We start from the raw sequence: 18,530 nt of genomic DNA on the forward strand, positions 1-18,530 counted from the left end.
GGTTTAAACATCAACCCTATAAATAAAACCTGCAGATTCCATTAAACACCTGTAGGCCATGTTCATTGTGTAGGCCATGTTCATTGTGTAGGCCATGTTCATTGTGTAGGCCATGTTCATTGTTCACCATTGTTCATTGTACCAATCTTTTTCTCCAACTCTATCTGTACCAATACATTCTCATATGTCTATGTGCTCACAAATAACATTGTGTTTTTAGGATTTTTTTATTGGTGGTCCTTTGAGCTACCATGTTTGAACAATTGATTATGCTGCTTGCACTAGTCACTCCCTATTCAGTCAGCGTGAATAAATAATAAAACAAATAAGTGCTGCTCAAAAATACATACTATATAATAACAAATCAGTGAAATTGATTATTTTTAGGTGCAAAATAAATCCTTAATATATCCGTGAATATATGCATATATAATAACTGTGATGTGATTAACTAATATGCACAAAACAAATAAATAAATGGATGAATAAATAAATAAATAGATAAATAAAATCTTCAAAATAATCTATTATAGAAAATAACAGTAAATATCTTTGTGGATTTGTTGAAAGGCTGTTTCAACCACCAGTGCTCAAAATAAAAGTTGACAATCCATAAATAGTAGTTATTGAGACAGTTTGTCGGACGTGTCACCTCCACTCTTGTGACCCCCGTTGGGTGGGTGCTCACCTCATTGAGTGTGACCTCCCAATTAAGCTTGGTCTATAACAGCATGTAAATCCCACCAGGGATTGGCTCGAACAGATACCCACTGCTGCGCTTTATTTGTTGTGTTCATATTAGCTAATCACATCACAGTTATTATATACAGTATACAGTGGGTACGGAAAGTATTCAGACCCCCTTAAATTTTTCACTCTTTGTTATATTGCAGCCATTTGCTAAAATCATTTAAGTTCATTCTTCTTTCTCATGAATGTACACATAGCACCCCATACTGACAGAAAAACACAGAATTGTTGACATTGTTGCAGATTTATTAAAAAAGAAAAACTGAAATATCACATGGTCCTAAGTATTCAGACCCTTTGCTGTGACACTCATATATTTAACTCAGGTGCTTTCCATTTCTTCTGATCATCCTTGAGATGGTTCTACACCTTCATTTGAGTCCAGCTGTGTTTGATTATACTGATTGGACTTGATTAGGAAAGCCACACACCTGTCTATATAAGACCTTCCAGATCACAATGCATGTCAGAGCAAATGAGAATCATGAGGTCAAAGGAACTGCCTGAAGAGCTCAGAGACAGAATTGTGGCAAGGCACAGATCTGGCCAAGGTTACAAAAAGATTTCTGCTGCACTTAAGGTTCCTAAGAGCACAGTGGCCTCCATAATCCTCAAATGGAAGACGTTTGGGACAACCAGAAGCCTTCCTAGAGCTGGCCGTCCGGCCAAACTGAGCTATTGGGGGAGAAGAGCCTTGGTGAGAGAGGTAAAGAAGAACCCAAAGATCACTGTGGCTGAGCTCCAGAGATGCAGTCAGGAGATGGGAGAAAGTTGTAGAAAGTCAACCATCACTGCAGCCCTCCACCAGTCGGGGCTTTATGGCAGAGTGGCCCGACGGAAGCCTCTCCTCAGTGTAAGACACATGAAAGCCCGCATGGAGTTTGTTAAAAAATACCTGAAGGACTCCAAGATGGTGAGAAATAAGATTCTCTGGTCTGATGAGACCAAAATAGAACTTTTTGGCCTTAATTCTAAACGGTATGTGTGGAGAAAACCAGGCACTGCTCATCACCTGTCCAATACAGTCCCAACAGTGAAGCATGGTGGTGGCAGCATCATGCTGTGGGGGTGTTTTTCAGCTGCAGGGACAGGACGACTGGTTGCAATCGAGGGAAAGATGAATGCGGCCAAGTACAGGGATATCCTGGACAAAAACCTTCTCCAGAGTGCTCTGGACCTCAGACTGGGCCGAAGGTTTACCTTCAAACAAGACAATGACCCTAAGCACACAGCTAAAATAACAAAGGAGTGGCTTCACAACAACTCCGTGACTGTTCTTGAATGGCCCAGCCAGAGCCCTGACTTAAACCCAATTGAGCATCTCTGGAGAGACCTAAAAATGGCTGTCCACCAACGTTTACCATCCAACCTGACAGAACTGGAGAGGATCTGCAAGGAGGAATGGCAGAGGATCCCCAAATCCAGGTGTGAAAGACTTGTTGCATCTTTCCCAAAAAGACTCCTGGCTGTATTAGATCAAAAGGGGGCTTCTACTAAATACTGAGCAAAGGGTCTGAATACTTAGGACCATGTGATATTTCAGTTTTTCTTTTTTAATAAATCTGCAACAATTTCAACAATTCTGTGTTTTTCTGTCAGTATGGGGTGCTATGAGTACATTCATGAGGAAGAAGAATGAACTTAAATGATTTTAGCAAATGGCTGCAATATAACAAAGAGTGAAAAATTTAAGGGGGTCTGAATACTTTCCGTACCCACTGTATATGCATATATTCACGAAAATATTAAAGATTTATTTTGCATCTAAATTCAATGTTCAAATGTGGAGTGACTAATGCAAGCAGCATAATTAATTGTTCTAACATAGTAGCTCACAGGACCACCAATAAAAAAAATCCTAAAAATACAATGTTATTTGTGAGCACATAGACATCTGAGAATGTATTGGTACAGCTAGAGTTGGAGAAAAAGATTGGCACAATGAACATGGCCTAGAGGTGTTTAATGGAATCTGCAGGTTTTTTATAGGGTTGTAAATAGTATGCATTTTTGTGCAGCACTTATTTATTTTATTATTGTATTTTTAGGGTTAGGGCTATAAGGAGGGTTAGAGTTAGGGCTACGGGGAAGGATGATGTTTTAAGGCTTCACTAGGGGTCAGTTTTAGTGTTAAAGGAAAGGCTAATTTGAGGACAATGAACGATGGACAATGTCTAAAAACAGTCTAGTCTAAACAGTGACAATAGTTTTCACTTTCCATTCAAATCTTTATTAACATTGGTAAAGAAAAGATGTCTATTGCTCAGCACGCTTCTTTCTGAACCTTCCAGGCTTATCCAAAACTTCAACTCATCAGAAGTGCATATATTTCCACAAGCACAATTTACTGCTTTAAGGCAGCAAATTGGTTACCTTCATAAACTTTACATTTGGTCCACTTGATTTTATGTAACAGTTATTTCAACCCCTTTTTATTGTAATATTTCTGTAAAAAAAAAAAAATGAATGTCACAACAACTGTAGGAATGGCAGTTTCACTCCTAAGAGCCACTACAGGCAAAACACCAGACAGCAGTACTTGAGTATCTCAAAAAACTGCAGTTAGAATATAGCCTTCCTTTTGAAGTATGTCAATCCCGTATGTATGGGCAATCAGCAAACGTCCGCTAATATATATGTTTGTTCTTGGATGTCTTCATTGTGCTTTTCTCCTAAAAATTCTGATGACCCCCTGCATAGTGAAAGGGCCTAACACCATAGCACAGCATGGAGATCTTCACTTGGCTTCAAAGACTCTTAGACAATGTTCTGTGCAGATGTATATATTACACAATATTGCTTTATGCTGCAGCATAAAACCCAGGACAGAAATCCAAGCCTCTAAATTGAGTTACAGGCTTGGGACCTGTACATGTGGCTGTGACACTTCGGGTAATGAGCTGTTGTTTCAAGAGCAGTCTTTGCACAGAGCTACTTGTCCTCGATGGTAGTCTCTACACGGACATAGCCGACGGAACTTTGTGTTTTGTCCTGAGCAACTAAAGAGCAGTGGCTCCCTCTGCAGGTAGCATTCACGGACTTGGGGTGAGACTGCAGGATACAAATGGCTCATTACAGACTCTGAACTGTCACACTGGGCTCCAAGCCTAAGAGATAAAAAAGTAAATAAAATGAGATTTGAGGGATGTGATACATATGAAATACAACGGGGATGTCCCCGCTATGGCCTATGAAACATTATTGCTTATTAAAAACTAAATTACGACTAGCTTGTCTTTAGAGTCATAAATAGTGAAAGCTGCTTTATGGTGACATAATGCAGTAATGTCATACTTACACAAAGAAATGATGTGCCAATTTCTTTCTCCATCTCTATCTGTACTAATACTGTACATTCTCAGATGTCTATGTCTTCCCCAATAACATTGCATTTTTAGGGTTAGAGCTACAAGGAGGGTTAGAGTTAGGGCTTCAGGGAAGGATGATGTTTTAAGGCTGCATTAGGGGTCAGTATTAGTGTTAAAGGAAAGACTGATGTGAGGCATATTGCTGGGGCTCTGAGGAGACTAAAGGGCCATACACACTATAAGATTTTCTGAAGACTTTTTCCTTCAGATTTACCTTTTCTATGTAGTGCAAGGGCCTGACTGATTGCATACAAATTGAAAGTGTTTAGGTTTGACCTCCTAGTATATGGTTTGTTAAGTCTAAAGGAAAAAGTATTCAGAAAATCTTATAGTGCGTATGGCCCATTAGTGTTAGGGTTACAGGGAAGATTGTGTGATGCTCAGTCTTAGAGTTGTAGGGAGAGTAAGTGTTCTGGCTACTGTGAGGGTTAGTGTTATGCTACAGGGGTGGGACAAAAATATGGAAATACTATTTGCTTTGCAGGGGGCAAAGTGACGAAATGTTTCATGTTGAAAGCGGAAGTGATGTAGCATGGGACGGTAGGTGGCATAAGCTCCAAACTTACAATAAAAATTTGACATACCATCTGGATTAATAACGGCCATGGCCTTGTTTATTGGTTTTCACAAATACAATTTTAATTGTATTTGTGAAAACCAATAAACAAGGCCATGGCCGTTATTAATCCAGATGGTATGTCTAGTTTTTATTGTAAGTTTGGAGTTTTTATTCACCATAACTCTTTTATTAATACTATAAAACTGTAAATAAAATCAGCCAAAATTAATGGGGAGCTTTTCAAATATCCCTCTGGTGGAAAAGACCCCCTCAGCCTTCCTGGAATGTTCTGGGTGGTCAAGTGACCTTAAATGACTTATCCTCGAGGACCCCCCAGAACTTCCAGAATATTGCCAATCAGCTGACCTTTTTTGACCTATTACAAGTCCCCCCAATTAAATCAATCAATTGGGGGCTTGATATTCCTACTACTACTGTCCCATGAGGCAAAGGGGGCCATAAAATAGGCTATTCTCCCTTTCCATACATTCTTTTGCTTCCACTTTGTGATGAGACAAATTAAATTGTGTGAAGGGAACTCAGCAAAGCAAAACATTCACAGGCGGCTGCAATTGCCAAACCATTAGTGACCAAAATTATTGATCAGAAGAGGAGAAAGTGGGGCAACATCCATAAGTTGTGGACCATCGATCAATGGAAGACTGTAATATGGTCTTACGACCAGGACTGTTTTGTGCCAATGGTAAAGCATTGTGGTGGCGCAATCATGGTCTGTACAGCCATATCTTGGTATTCTGCAGGCACCCTCATCACCCTAAAACAGGGATCCTCAATCTACGGCCCTTCAGCTGTTGCAGAACTACACGTCCCCTGAGGCATTGTAAAACTCTGACATTCAGAGACATGATGGGAATTGTAGTTCCTGAACAACTTGAGGGTCACAGTTTGAAGACCCCTGCCCTAAAAGGTAGGGTCACTGCCAGGGACTATGAACAACATTTCACAGACCATGTGCAACCCTTGGTGAAGACATTGTTTCCCAAATGCTCCGATTCATACAGCTTGTGCTGTCAAATTGTGGTTTGACGAGCATGCAGACAAAGTCTCGCACCTTCCCTGGGTGCCGCAGTCGCCAGTCTTCAATATCATAGAGCCACTATAGTTAATTTTGGAGAACAAGGTTTGGGCTTGTTCTCCTCCTCTGGCACCTCTGCTAGAACAGGAACAATTTTTGCATGAAGAGTGTTATCAGATTCCATCATCCACCATCCAAGAACAATATTTGTCAATTCCCACGAGAAGTCAGGCCATTTTGGATGCCAAAGGCGGTCCAACGCCATATTAGGTTTTGTTGTTTTACCTGGTGTTTCCATATTTTTGTCCAACCTCTGCACAGGGAGGGTTAGTGTAGGGTTACATGAAGCATTAGTGTTAGGGTTACAGGGAAGATTGGTATGATGCTTAGTTTTAGAATTACAGAGAGGTTTATTGTTAGGCTTATAGGGACGGTTAGTATTTAAGTTAGTTCTAGGTTTACAGGTTAAGGCTACAAGGAGTGTTTGTGTTACAGGGAGAATTCCTTTTAGAGTTATAGGAAGTGTTCGTGTGAGGGTTACAGGGAAGGTTATTTTTGGGCTACAGGAAGGGTTAGTGTTAGGGTTACGGTGTAAGTGCCACAGAGAAGGCTACTTTTAGGTTTATAGGGAAGGATGGGGTGAAGGGTTAGTGTTAGAGCTATAGGAAGTGTTGGGGTTAAAGCGGAATTACTATTAGGGCTATATGGAGGGTTAGTGCTTGAGAAACAGGGAGGAATAGTGTGAGGGTAACATGGAAGAGTAATATGACTGCTACAGGGAGGGATAGTGTGAGGGTTAGTGTTAGGGTTACAGAGAGGACTGTTGGGAGGGTTAGTGTGAGGGCCACAAGCTGGTGTTAGGGTTACAGGAAGGGTTAGTGTAAAGGATTACAAAGAAAGTTAGTATGAGGGATAAAGGGAAGATTAATGTTAGGAGGGTTCGTTTAAGTCCACAGGGAAGGTTAGCATTAAGGTTAAAGGGAAGATTTATGTTGGGACAACAGGGAGGGTTAGCTTTAGGAATAAATGGAAAATTAGTGTTCAGGCTACAGGGACGGATAATGTTAGAGCAACAGGGAAGACTAGTGTGAGGGTTAGTGTTGTTACAGGAAGGGTTGGTATGAGGTGACCTTCTGGGAGTGAAAGCTAATGTGTGAATATAACTCTTCAGTACATAATATCTGTATGTTGACTGCATTTAACCCATATCTCTGCTGAGCATTTGGCTTGAATTTGTCTTCACCTTGAGTGGAGAAATGTTCCCTAAAGCAGTATAAGTCCTTATGATTGTCTACCTCTGTATTTGATTTTAGAGGCTTTGAAAGCTTTGCTTCCTCTTGAAGGTTTAAGAAGTTAACAAGAAGACAGATTTACCCAAAGCCCCTCTTCTCTCCAGGTGAAACTTAGGACGTATTTTAATTTCAATCACATACTGTTTCCTTTCTGGCACATTCAATGGAGATGAAAAAATAAAAGACCATAACAAATCTGTTGAGATCTTGGGTAGCTGTTATTTTCAATGTAACAACCACCTTGGATTTGAGCACAAATCCTTTTGTATTCAATGTGCCTTTGAGCTATTCGTGTAACTGTTGAATTTTTACTGTGTACTGATTTTTAAAGCATATCTACCAATAGTCAATGCTGGTCTGTAATTCTAAGGCTCTGGTTGGAATGAAATGTTAGATAATCGTGTCAAAAATTGCTTGAAGCTGGGAATTGCCTATAACAATTACATAATGTGGTTTATTTTTCTAATGCAGAAGTTTGTAAAGTGTGAGCTAACCTTTTGCATCCTGTTTCCCTAATGCTACTGTAAAAACATTGACAAGCTAATTAGGTATTGTACTGCAAACCACAGCAAATATATGCAATGCAGTAGCTCACATCCTATTACACTTTAAATGTTATTCCTTAAGGCTGTGAAAGAAAAAAAGACAGCTGCTGATTGGTAGCACTTTTTGACACTGATCTTTGCAGTAGGTAAGCCTATAGGGATCATAATTCCAGTGCAGAGATTTCAGCTTAAATAAAAGGTGTATTTTCTTTTCCTGTTTGTTTTCATTTATTACACTTTTCTGTATCTACTTGACTACAAACAAGTGCATAGGTAACTGGTACAGAAAACAAGCAAAGCTAGCACCCTTTAATCACCTGCGGGATATTCAGCCTTTGCCACCCTAACTCTGTTCTGAAAACTCTAAGATAGTGGCTCTCAACTCTCATTGCTGGGCTGATGCCTCATTACCCCAAGCCTCAAGCCAGCTGCAAATCCCCTAGCGTGTCACAGTGTCTCCTAGTTAACATACTGCCACCCAGCCTCTCATAGTGGTTCAAGGTGCATCTCAAACTCTCTAAGTTTCCCTAGGCCCCCTAAGAGCTCTCATTCCCCACAGTGCTGCCCAACCTTCAACAGTGCCCCCCAATCCCCTGCAGTGTCCTACATTGACCCTAGCGCCCTTCAGAAACACATTCCCCACAGAGGCCCCAAACTCCCTACAGGGCCATCAAGTCTGCTGCAGAGTCCACACCACAAACCTCATTCACTGCACTGACACCCAGCCCCATCCAGAGCCTTTCAGAATTTCAATACATAGTTTGTACTCCCATACTTTTAATGTTTGAAAAAAAAAAAATGTTATATATATATATATATATATATATATATATTTTTTTTTTTTTTTTTTTTACTGGTAAACCATTGAAGGTTTTGAAATCATTTTCTGGGCCCTGGTCTCAAAAAGGTTGAGAACCACTGTTTTAAGAGATTGTTTTCAACTTGGATGGCTTTCTCTCTCTGCCCCTTGAGAAATATTTTTTACATTAGAGCATTGTTTTTGAAAATGTCTCAAACAACCAGCTGGAAGTTGATGTGTTTAATCCCAGCAGGTTCAATGTGTCCATGGCAGTTAGCAGTAGTCAAGCATACAATATACATGATAATGCACACCATTGTATTCATGAATGTGTACAGAAGTCATTTTCACACTTCTACACATAGTCCAGTTGTCCGGTGCAGGCCCGTGGTATTAAACCTTTAAAATGTTGAGCAGAGATCTTCACCCCTAATTCCAAAAAAGTTGCGACACTAAAATTTTCATAAAAACAGAATGCAATGATTTTCAAATCTCATAAACGAATATTTTATTCACATTAGAAAATATATCAAATGTTTAAACTGAGAAAAGATACTATTTTAAGAAAAAAATAGGACCATTTTAAAATTGATGGCAGCAACACGTCTCTAAAAAGTTGGGACAGTGCAACAAAAAGCTCTCAAAGTAAGTGGTACTAACAAGGAAAAGCTGGAAGAACCTTTTGCAACTAATCAGGTTAATTGTCAAAAGGTCAGTAACATGACTAAGTATAAAAAGGGGATCTTAGAGAGCCAGAGTGTCTCAGAAGTAAAGGTGGGTTGAGGTTTACTAATCTGTGAAAAGCTGCGTCTATAAATTGTTGAACTATTTCAGAATAATGTTCCTCAGTGTAATCTTTGGGTCCTCAGAGGGCACTGCCTTAAAACAGGCATGATTCTGTGATGGACATCAGTGCATGGGTTCAGGAATACTTCCAAAAATCACTATCTGGGAGCACAATTAACCATGCCATCCAAAAATGCAAGGTAAAGCTCTATCATGCAAAGAAGAAGCCATATTTGAACATGATCCTGAAACACTGCCATCTTCTCTAGGTCAAAGCTCATTTAAAATGGTCTGTTGCAGACCATCCAGGCTGGATTCACCCCTTTTTTATGGATAGTGTAGGACCCACTGATAATGGGGTATTTTGACGCAGTGGTGGGCTTGAGCACGATATGGCCATATGGTGGGACTAAATCCCCATTTTTATTTATGGATTGTCTCCATATTTAATAGTCATTTCTTTTGCATGGTTGCGCTATTCTTTTTTAATATACATGTTGCTTGGTCCATAGCTGCACCGGCTTTAGATATACATGTTCAGGGTTTGCTCCCCCAATTTTTTGCTTGTTTATCTTGCATATTTCAGCAGGACAATACTAAACTGCATATTGCATCTTTGACAACAGCATGGCTTTGTAGTAGAAGAGTCTTAACTGGAAGAAGAAGGTGCTTAAATGGCCTGGTTGCAGTCCAGACCTTTCACCAATTTAAAATATTTGGCACATCTTTAAATGATAAATAAGACAAAGACCCAGGTCTGTTAAACAGTTGGAATTCTATATCAGACAAGAACGGGACAACATTCTCCTCCCAAAACTCCAGCAACTGGGCTTCCCAGTTTCCAGACATTTACAGAGTGTTGCTAAAGATGACAGAATGCTACATTGTGATAAACATGGCCCTGTCCAAACTTTTTTGAGACATGCTGCTGCCATCAATTTCAAAATTACCTTTTTTTTTTTCTTAAAATGGTACATTTACTCAGTTTAAACATTTGATACATTTTCTATTGTGAATAAAATATGGGTTTATGAGATTTGAAAATCATTGCATTCTGTTTAATGTAGATTTTACATAGCCTTTTTTGGAATTTGAGTTGTACATTGTGGTGCAGTATCGTGCCCTAGGTTCTACTTTCATTTAATTCCAGTCCAAACAGAAGATGCCCTCTCTAAGTTAATGAATGGGATTTTTTTGTGCCACAAAAGTAAAGGTCTGTTTGTGCAAATCTCTGAGAGCCACAGCAAGGGCCTTGCAGGAGATCAGGTAGGTGAGTTAGGTACAAAACTTTGGGGGGTGTTGGGGGAAGGGGAACAGGGAGGAGGTAAGTTAAAGGATAATTATTTAAAAGAAGCCATCCTTTAGGACACTTAGGGCTCGTTTACACTTGTGGTTGGGGGGCAGCCCCTGCCATCTGAATAGAAAGCAGATAGAAAATCCCAAATATAATGGTTGTCACTGAAAGCGTAACTAAAACCATAAATGTAAATAAACTACATTTTTCCTTTAATAAATAGGTCCTTGTGGTCTAATTTTACTATCGTATTGAATGCTAAAATAATTGCTACATGTGACATTTTACAATAGATTTTTTTCGAGACTTTAAAACCTTAGTGATAAGTTCCAGTATACTTACTGCTCAAGAAACCGCGGCTGATTGATTAAACTGAAGTATGTGGGCTCACACACCAAATCATGTTTCCAGCATGCACTTGTGCAGGATTCCCCTTCTGCGGACAGCCAGACCTGCATGGCAGAGACTGGGGGCCAGGTAGGTGGAGCAGGTTCATTGGATGGCCAAACGAGGTATGTGTGATTAATGAGAACCAAAGAGGAGGGGAGAGGGAGCTGGGATGTGTTCAGGGGGATGGGAAAGGGCAAAGGAGGGGAGCAAAATTCCTGGAGTATAAATCAATTTTTAGATTGATGGTACAGTGAACAAAAAGAAAAGAGCAGAAATTATAAAAAAAAAATGCAGAAATCAAATGCAGTTAAAAGCAGAATAGGAAAGGATTGATGGAAAAAGGAAATGAGAAGGACATAAAAGGAATTTAAACTACATTATGAACTGGCAACCATTACATGTAATGAACATTTGCAAGAAACCAGGATATGTTATCAGTGGCCCAGAGGGAGCCATCAAACAGTTTGAATTTCATCGAATTAACAATTTAATGCAGTCTCACTGAGCAAACTCTAAGCTGGAGCAGAATCAGTACTATCAATGGGTAAATAGGCACCTAACAGCTAAACTACATAGGCAGTTTTCATCTCATGCTACTGAGTGATTTAAATCCTTGAACCTAAGTTAATGTGCTCATAAGGAAATGATCACTATGGCTAAAGTGTTCTGTAGTTTGAAATTAAAATTGGTCATACAGTAATGTAAGGCTGATACATTTCTAAAATTCATATGCAATAAAGTACAACCATACATAAAAATTGAAATGCAATAATCTTTATATCATAGTAAGTAAGTAGAAGTCATTTTTAACTTAAACTCAACATCCTCTTTTCCCCAAAAAACACCTGGTATTTATACTAGTCAAAAAGCCTTCCTTTCATAGGATGACAACGCTAAATGACCTGTAGTGAATTTATTGTAACCTTGTCACCCTGCACCACTGCATCCTGAGAAGGAGGGCTCTGAGTGTTGTCACTGCTGATAAGTCTCCCTGCCAGTCAGCACAGGACACCCCATTCAAGAGATTGCCCTGACTTGTAAGAGATGTGGGCCCCCTTTGAAGAGAATATGTAGGCTGCAACCCACTAACATCTGAAAATGCTTGCTGTCAGGTAGCTAAGATGTTCCAATGGATTCAATGCTTTCAACAGTTTAAGAGTTCTGACTTCACTCTAAATTTCTAATTCACATGCTTGTTTCAGGTTATTGTCTCGGAAAGTATAGAAACTGGAGATAAGCAACTAGTATTTTCAGAAAGAGGTCAGCAATGTCAGGCATGAATATTTTGAGTATGCATAGTATCTATTTCTTGCCAGGTAAAAAAACTAAAATTGTTCCAGAGCTCTCTTGGGTTACTTGTAGCCTGGGTACCAACTTAGATCATCCCATAGGAGCTTATATCTATGAAAAGCATGTATCAAGGGCCTTCCTGTTTCACCCAATAGGACAACAGCCTATAGGCTTCCAAATGTCGTTTTTTTAGTTTAAAGTTGAAAGTTTAAAAATGATATAGAGGTCCACTCCTGACTGGTTATGGACCACAAGAAATTGTATGGACACCCGCTATTCATATAGAAGCCTAGGGCTCTACGTACAATAATGGTACTTGTGGGCTAGTGTCTAGGGCAACAGAGTTAGAGGAAGCAGCACCAAGACACAAAATGTGCTAATTGTGATTTTTTTCTGGACATCTCTAGACATTTGGGGCTAAATTTAGCAAGAGAATAGGAAGGGAGGGTTCAGAGGATATTAAGAGGAGTCAGAAGTCTCCCTGTAGTTCAGGACACATGAAACCTTTTCTCTTTTTGGTTTGTTAATCTGCACAGTTATAAGGTATTCTGCATATAAAGAAGCCCTCATGCTTCCATGAATGCATTATAACATTCAGTTCTACAAAAAATATTCACACGACACAAGTGGTAGAAGTGTGCCTAGGGTAGCATGATATCTAATTACTGTCCTATGTAAGGGAGGTCGATACCAGAGGCACATAAGGTGTGTCGTACCATTAAGCTGGCTTACACCTGTAGAATTTTGTTGACACAAACAAATGTTCAGAATGTTCTTTGGTTATTTGAGAGTTAAAGGGGACAATTCAACAAGTGATTTAAAAAAAAAATAGTTTTTAACTAGATTAGTGGAAAAAATTTGAAGGACAATGGAAATTTTTTTAATCTAATGTGGACAAATGAATTTCTAATTGTTGAATTTGTTCCCGGCCAAGAAAAATCATAACTAGTCTTATGTGCATGCACTTGTCAAATTTATTCTGGAAGAAGAATGTTCTAGGAAATTCAAGACACTGACAAAATACTCAAATGAAAAGTCGTTTGAAATTAGTGGAGTCCCTAAAGGCACTATTGCCTTTTATTGGAAAAGTGATTTTTATACATTCTCATCCAAACATTCTAATGAAATGCTGGAGGTGTAAGCCCAGGATTAGAATATACGGAGAGTTTTTGTTTTTGATCAGATTCTGTCTGGAAGACTTGCAGTAACATAAGTGAATCAATAAAATTCAACAATTGCGCAGCAACGCTAAGCAGCAGTTAGCATATATATATATATATATATATATATATATATATATATATATATATATATATATATATATATATATATATATATATATATATATATATATATATATATGTCTAGAGGAAACATGGTCATGGTCATATATATAATTACAAGCTATAAATAGAAAAAATAGTTTATGGAGAAGTAAAACACAATTTTATTATTATTTACATTACACTGGTCTCTTTAACATATATACCAAAAAAAATAATTATAATAATAACAATAAAATAAAATTAAAAAAACACTGGTAATGTGGGGCTGGGATGATAAGGTGTATGCCAAGGAGGCATACAGTTTACCTGGTGCTGGATATAAGCATGGAGCCTCTGGAGCATGCCTTCGCTTGTAAACTCATAAGGCAGGTATGGATCAACCTATGGAATATAAGAAAATCTGTTTTTATCTGTTTCAGGACACTGAAGCAAAATTCTAGATGGCTCAGCACAATAGTTCTCAACAATTATGCTGTGGCCAACTGCCAGGATGCAGTCTCCCTCCTCTGGGTCTGCAGCCAGTTAACCTTCCCCTAACCTTCCACACTGCCTCCTAACTCCCATAGTGCCACTGAATCTCCCACAGTGGTCCACGGTACTGCTCAACTACCCACAGTTCCTCCAAGTCCCCTGAGAGCCCTCATCTCAATAAGTGCCCCCAACCTCCTGAAAAGCCCCTCAGCCCCCTGCAGTACCCCTAGCTTGCTGAAGTCCCCCATAGTACCCTCAGACTTCAAAAGTGTCCCACAGTACCCCCAATCCCTGCAGTATACCCCAGTCTCCCACAGTGTCTTTAGAAAGCCCCCAGCCTGCTGAAAAAACCCCACCAAAGACCCCGTCCTGCACTGTTGCTTTCAGCTTCCTCCTGAATTCTCATCCTGTACAGAACCACCAATTCTTATGCAGAGTCCCCTAACTGCCTTGGTAATCCCCATCCCTCAACAGTGACACACATCCCCATGCAAAGCCCTCCAGCATTTTAATACATATTTTGTATTCCAATACTTTTGTGTTAATATAAACTTTATTTTTTTACTGGGGGGGGGGGGGGATGGAAGGTTTTAGAAGACTTTACAGGACCCTCGTGCCAATAAGGTTGAGAACCACTGGTCTAGAACAAACAGCAAAAAGTTAGGCATGCTTCCTATTTATAATACCTCTAGAATAACATAAGTAATGAAAGTTTAAACCCAAATCTTCTCTAAAAATGCATTGTTCACTCTGTTAAAACAAAAAAAAGCTATCAATGCCATACCAACTCTGTCTTTGGCAATTTACCCCAAAGACCAACTTACTCTGCTATTTGGTCCTCTTCCAGGCTGAAGATTACCCTGGAATTGGGCTTTAAAAAGAAATTCCAGGCAACAAATAAAAGCATTCAGTCAGATACCAATGCCATCTAATAAACAGAGAAAATGTGCTAAGTTCAGGAAGCTCACTCTGTTTTGTACCCAGAGGTCATTGGAGCCCATACGACCAGACCTAATTTAGCAGCGTCAGCAGTTGTTGTCAACTTGACTTTGAGCTGATATGCATACATAAATTGTTTTTCATGGTTTAATAAAACATGTGAGGCTTTTAATTTGGCAGAGTTTTAATAAATTCACAAGTTGTAAAATGTTTTTATTAATGCAATTTACATGGAATGGCTTATAATCGTTTATTTTAGAGTTTTTTTTTTTAACATTCTGTATTTAATAACTGCGATCAACCTGCTGATGTCATTGTGCTTCTCTCATTTTGATATTCAAGTACGCCTTAGTTTTTTTTGGCAACTTTATATTGGCACATTTTTTTTCATAAAGAATGCAGCGAATATGTTTATATTGTCACATTATTATAAGGGATTTGCAAATATTAAAAAAAAATCACTGAGTGCACTGAATTTAAGAAATGATCTTGCACTGATTCATAAATAATATTTACAAGGAGTATCTCTACACATATATCATAAATAGTTAAGAAAGTGTTACATGAAGGTGGGTAAGTGTCAGTGACAGTACAGCTTTATGTACCAATAGGAGGCTGACATGGTAGGGAGAGAGGAGAAGTTAGAAGCCCAGTTAACAATTAAATATCAGGACACGTTTACAAAGTGCTGGTTGTAGATAGGCAAACTATTGCTGTCCATCAATGGTTCCAGCATGTTTGATGGTATTGTAAACATTTTCTGGTGAGCATAAGTGAGTCCATGGATCCTAGATCAGTTTAAATTGAATTTATCTATCAGTTCGTATACTGGATTGCTCCTCATTAATCAGCTTATTACTCAAGTTGTCCTAGGATATTTTTTAAGATTTCCAGGGCTGTGCTACAGTTCTTTTGGCCACTACTTAGTCAAGAGTTTCCCTTCTTATTCCCTTCAGTATCCCCTGATTAACCTTTTGGCTGCCAGGGCTGTTTTTGCATTTTATGCACACAGGTTTAACCACTTTACGTCCGCTCACTGTGCCTCTACTGCGGCACAGTGGCTCGTTATCGTCCAGCGACGTAGACCTACGTCGCTGGACTCCTCCCCCTGTAGGCGCGCTCCCACTGTTTTCATTCACAGCGGGAGTCGAGCCAGGGGAGGAGCGGCAGCGATCGCCGCTGCTCTTCCCCGATCGTCGGGGAATCTAGTTTGGAGATCCGCCCGCCTGTGTAAACAGAGCGGGCGGATCTCCTAAGTGACAGGGAGTGACAGCATAGCTGAACATCCGATCTGTCCCTGACTCACTCAGTCACCTCCCCCCCCACACACGTCAGTAAGCACCAGGCATACATTAACCCCTCCCTCTCCAATAAAATGAACCCCTTCCCTGCCAGTGTCATTTTTACAGTAACAGTGCATTTTTATAGCACTGATTACAGCAGTAATGTCACTGGTACCCCCAAAAGTGTCAAAAATGTCAGTCAAGGGTCCGATCTGTCCGCCGTAATGTCGCAGTCCCAAAAAAAAAATTCGCAGATCGCCGCCATTACTCGTTAAAAAAAAAAACACCAAAAATGACAGAAATCTTTCCCTTAGTTAGTAAACGCAATAACTTTTGCGCAAACCAATCAAAATACGCTTATTGGGATTTTTTTTACCAAACATAGGTAGCAGAAAACAAATTGGCCAAAAATTAAAAAAAAATTTGATTTTTACATTTTTTTTTGGGGGGGGGGGGATTTCATATAAAAAAAAATGTAAAAAATATTGCTATTTTTTAAAAATAAATGCTCTTTTTTTGTTTATAGCGCAAAAAATAAAAATCACACAGGTGATCAAATACCACCAAAAGAAAGCTCTGTTTGTGGGAAAAAAAGGACGTAAATTTCGTTTGGGTATGGCGTTGTACGACCGCGCAATTGTCAGTTAAAGTCGCACAGCGCCGAATCGCAAAAAGTGGCCTGGACGTAAGACAGCAAAATTATTAAAGTGGTTAAAAAATTATTTTAGGCTTCAAGATTACATAAACCCCCCCCCCACACATTGGATATTTTCTAAAAGTAGACACCCTAGAGAACAAAATAGTGGTGGTTTCAATGTTTGATGTCAATTGATATTACCACAAAGGTCTAGGAAATGCACAATTTCTGTAAAAAACACCCTTAAAAGGTAACCCCACTTTCATGGGGAAAAAATAGCAAATAAAGAAAAAAAAACATATAGTGTATACAATTGCGACACAAATTATATTGTAAATGAATGTTATTAAAAATGATCTTTCCTTTTCAATCTGAAGCTGTTGTAATTTTCTGAAAATGCAATGCAATATGGCTACCTGGAGCTGTTCTGTACACAGAATGTGTACTGACCACACCCCAGAAACATATCTTACTGCTTGTGTGATTAGCTAACCAATTTTCCCAGAAGTCTGCCTAAGATACAAGACAAATTTCTGGCATCATGTATATTAAAAAAGAATAGCGCACACATGCAAAAGAAATGACTATCAAATATGGAGACAATCCATAAATAAAAATGGGGATTTAGTCCCACCATATGGCCATATTGTGCTCAAGCCCACCACTGCGTCAAAGTACCCCATTATCAGTGGGTCCTACTCCTTTGTAGTGCATTAGCACATCTATCCCAGCAAGGAGTGTTGTCTCCAGGGGTAAGAGAGGCTGGATTCACCCCTTTTTTATGGATAGTGTAGGACCCACTGATAATGGGGTACTTTGACGCAGTGGTGGGCTTGAGCACGATATGGCCATATGGTGGGACTAAATCCCCATTTTTATTTATGGATTGTCTCCATATTTGATAGTCATTTCTTTTGCATGTGTGCGCTATTCTTTTTTAATATACATGTTGCTTGGTCCATAGCTGCACCGGCTTTAGATATACATGTTCAGGGTTTGCTCCCCCAATTTTTTGCTTGTTTATTATAAATTTCTGGCATCCCCTGCAACAAAAATGTCATTTTTGGTGAGATACTCCCAATAGGAACACATCTAAAGTGATGCAGACCCAGCAGATTTCCTCATTAGAGCACTGCAGCTGCCACAGCTGACAGATAATTATGAAAGCACTCCCATTAGACCCACTCAGCACAGAGGAACAAACAATGATTTCTTCAGAATAACAAAAGGTAGGAATCTGCAACAAAGTTTGTTAAAATCCTTGTAATGTACATAGATCACCCATAGAGGAATGTTTTTTTTCTGAACCAAAGTAGAGTTACGCTGTAAGTTCATTTTAGGTCAAACTACCGACATTATTGGTAAAATATAAAAGACGGGGTTAATGTTTAAATAGATACCCAACATGTCAAACCTTAAATTTGTGTGCGCCCGTGAAATGAAAGACAAATTTCAGTATAAAAGCCCCCCCATAGGTATTAGTTTAGTGTTACAGAGGAGCTCTTGTGGTAGAATTATTGCTCCCACTCCGGTGTGTGCAGCGACGCATGCGTTTATGTTCATACGTTATGCGTGTGCCCCTGACGCATTCGTTTATGTTCATACGTACTGATGTAAGGGAATGGGGAAGGCATCAAAAAATTTTTGGGGGGATTTTAAGTGCTTGTATATTTTTTTTGCAAATTTCATCACATAGGGGACAATAAGTCCCTTATGTGATTTTTTTTAGGTGACAAATTCTCTTTAATGAGACATGCATGTCTCCTCTGGGCTCCACTGAATGTATTGCAATTGTATTGCAATGC

At 39.2% G+C, this 18,530-nt stretch overlaps 1 protein-coding gene across 2 annotated transcripts in view; it reads right to left on the reverse strand.

Annotated features, from left to right (window-relative positions):
- Positions 1 to 2,964: 2,964 nt before the first annotated feature.
- The window catches only part of MGAT5B (alpha-1,6-mannosylglycoprotein 6-beta-N-acetylglucosaminyltransferase B), a 300,196-nt gene continuing 284,630 nt past the window's right edge, over positions 2,965 to 18,530 (reverse strand). For both annotated transcript variants that reach the window (XM_082272994.1, XM_082272993.1), the window contains exons 16-18: positions 13,702 to 13,776; positions 10,772 to 11,034; positions 2,965 to 3,857 (exon numbers count right to left, since the gene is read on the reverse strand). In XM_082272994.1, the coding sequence (XP_082129120.1) occupies positions 3,659 to 3,857; positions 10,772 to 11,034; positions 13,702 to 13,776 (537 nt within the window). In that variant the 3' untranslated portion in view covers positions 2,965 to 3,658. The remainder of the gene's footprint in view (positions 3,858 to 10,771; positions 11,035 to 13,701; positions 13,777 to 18,530) is intronic.

The sequence above is a fragment of the Pelophylax lessonae genome, assembly GCF_965119305.1.
Source record: "Pelophylax lessonae genome assembly, chromosome: 11".
Lineage (NCBI taxonomy): Eukaryota > Metazoa > Chordata > Amphibia > Anura > Ranidae > Pelophylax > Pelophylax lessonae.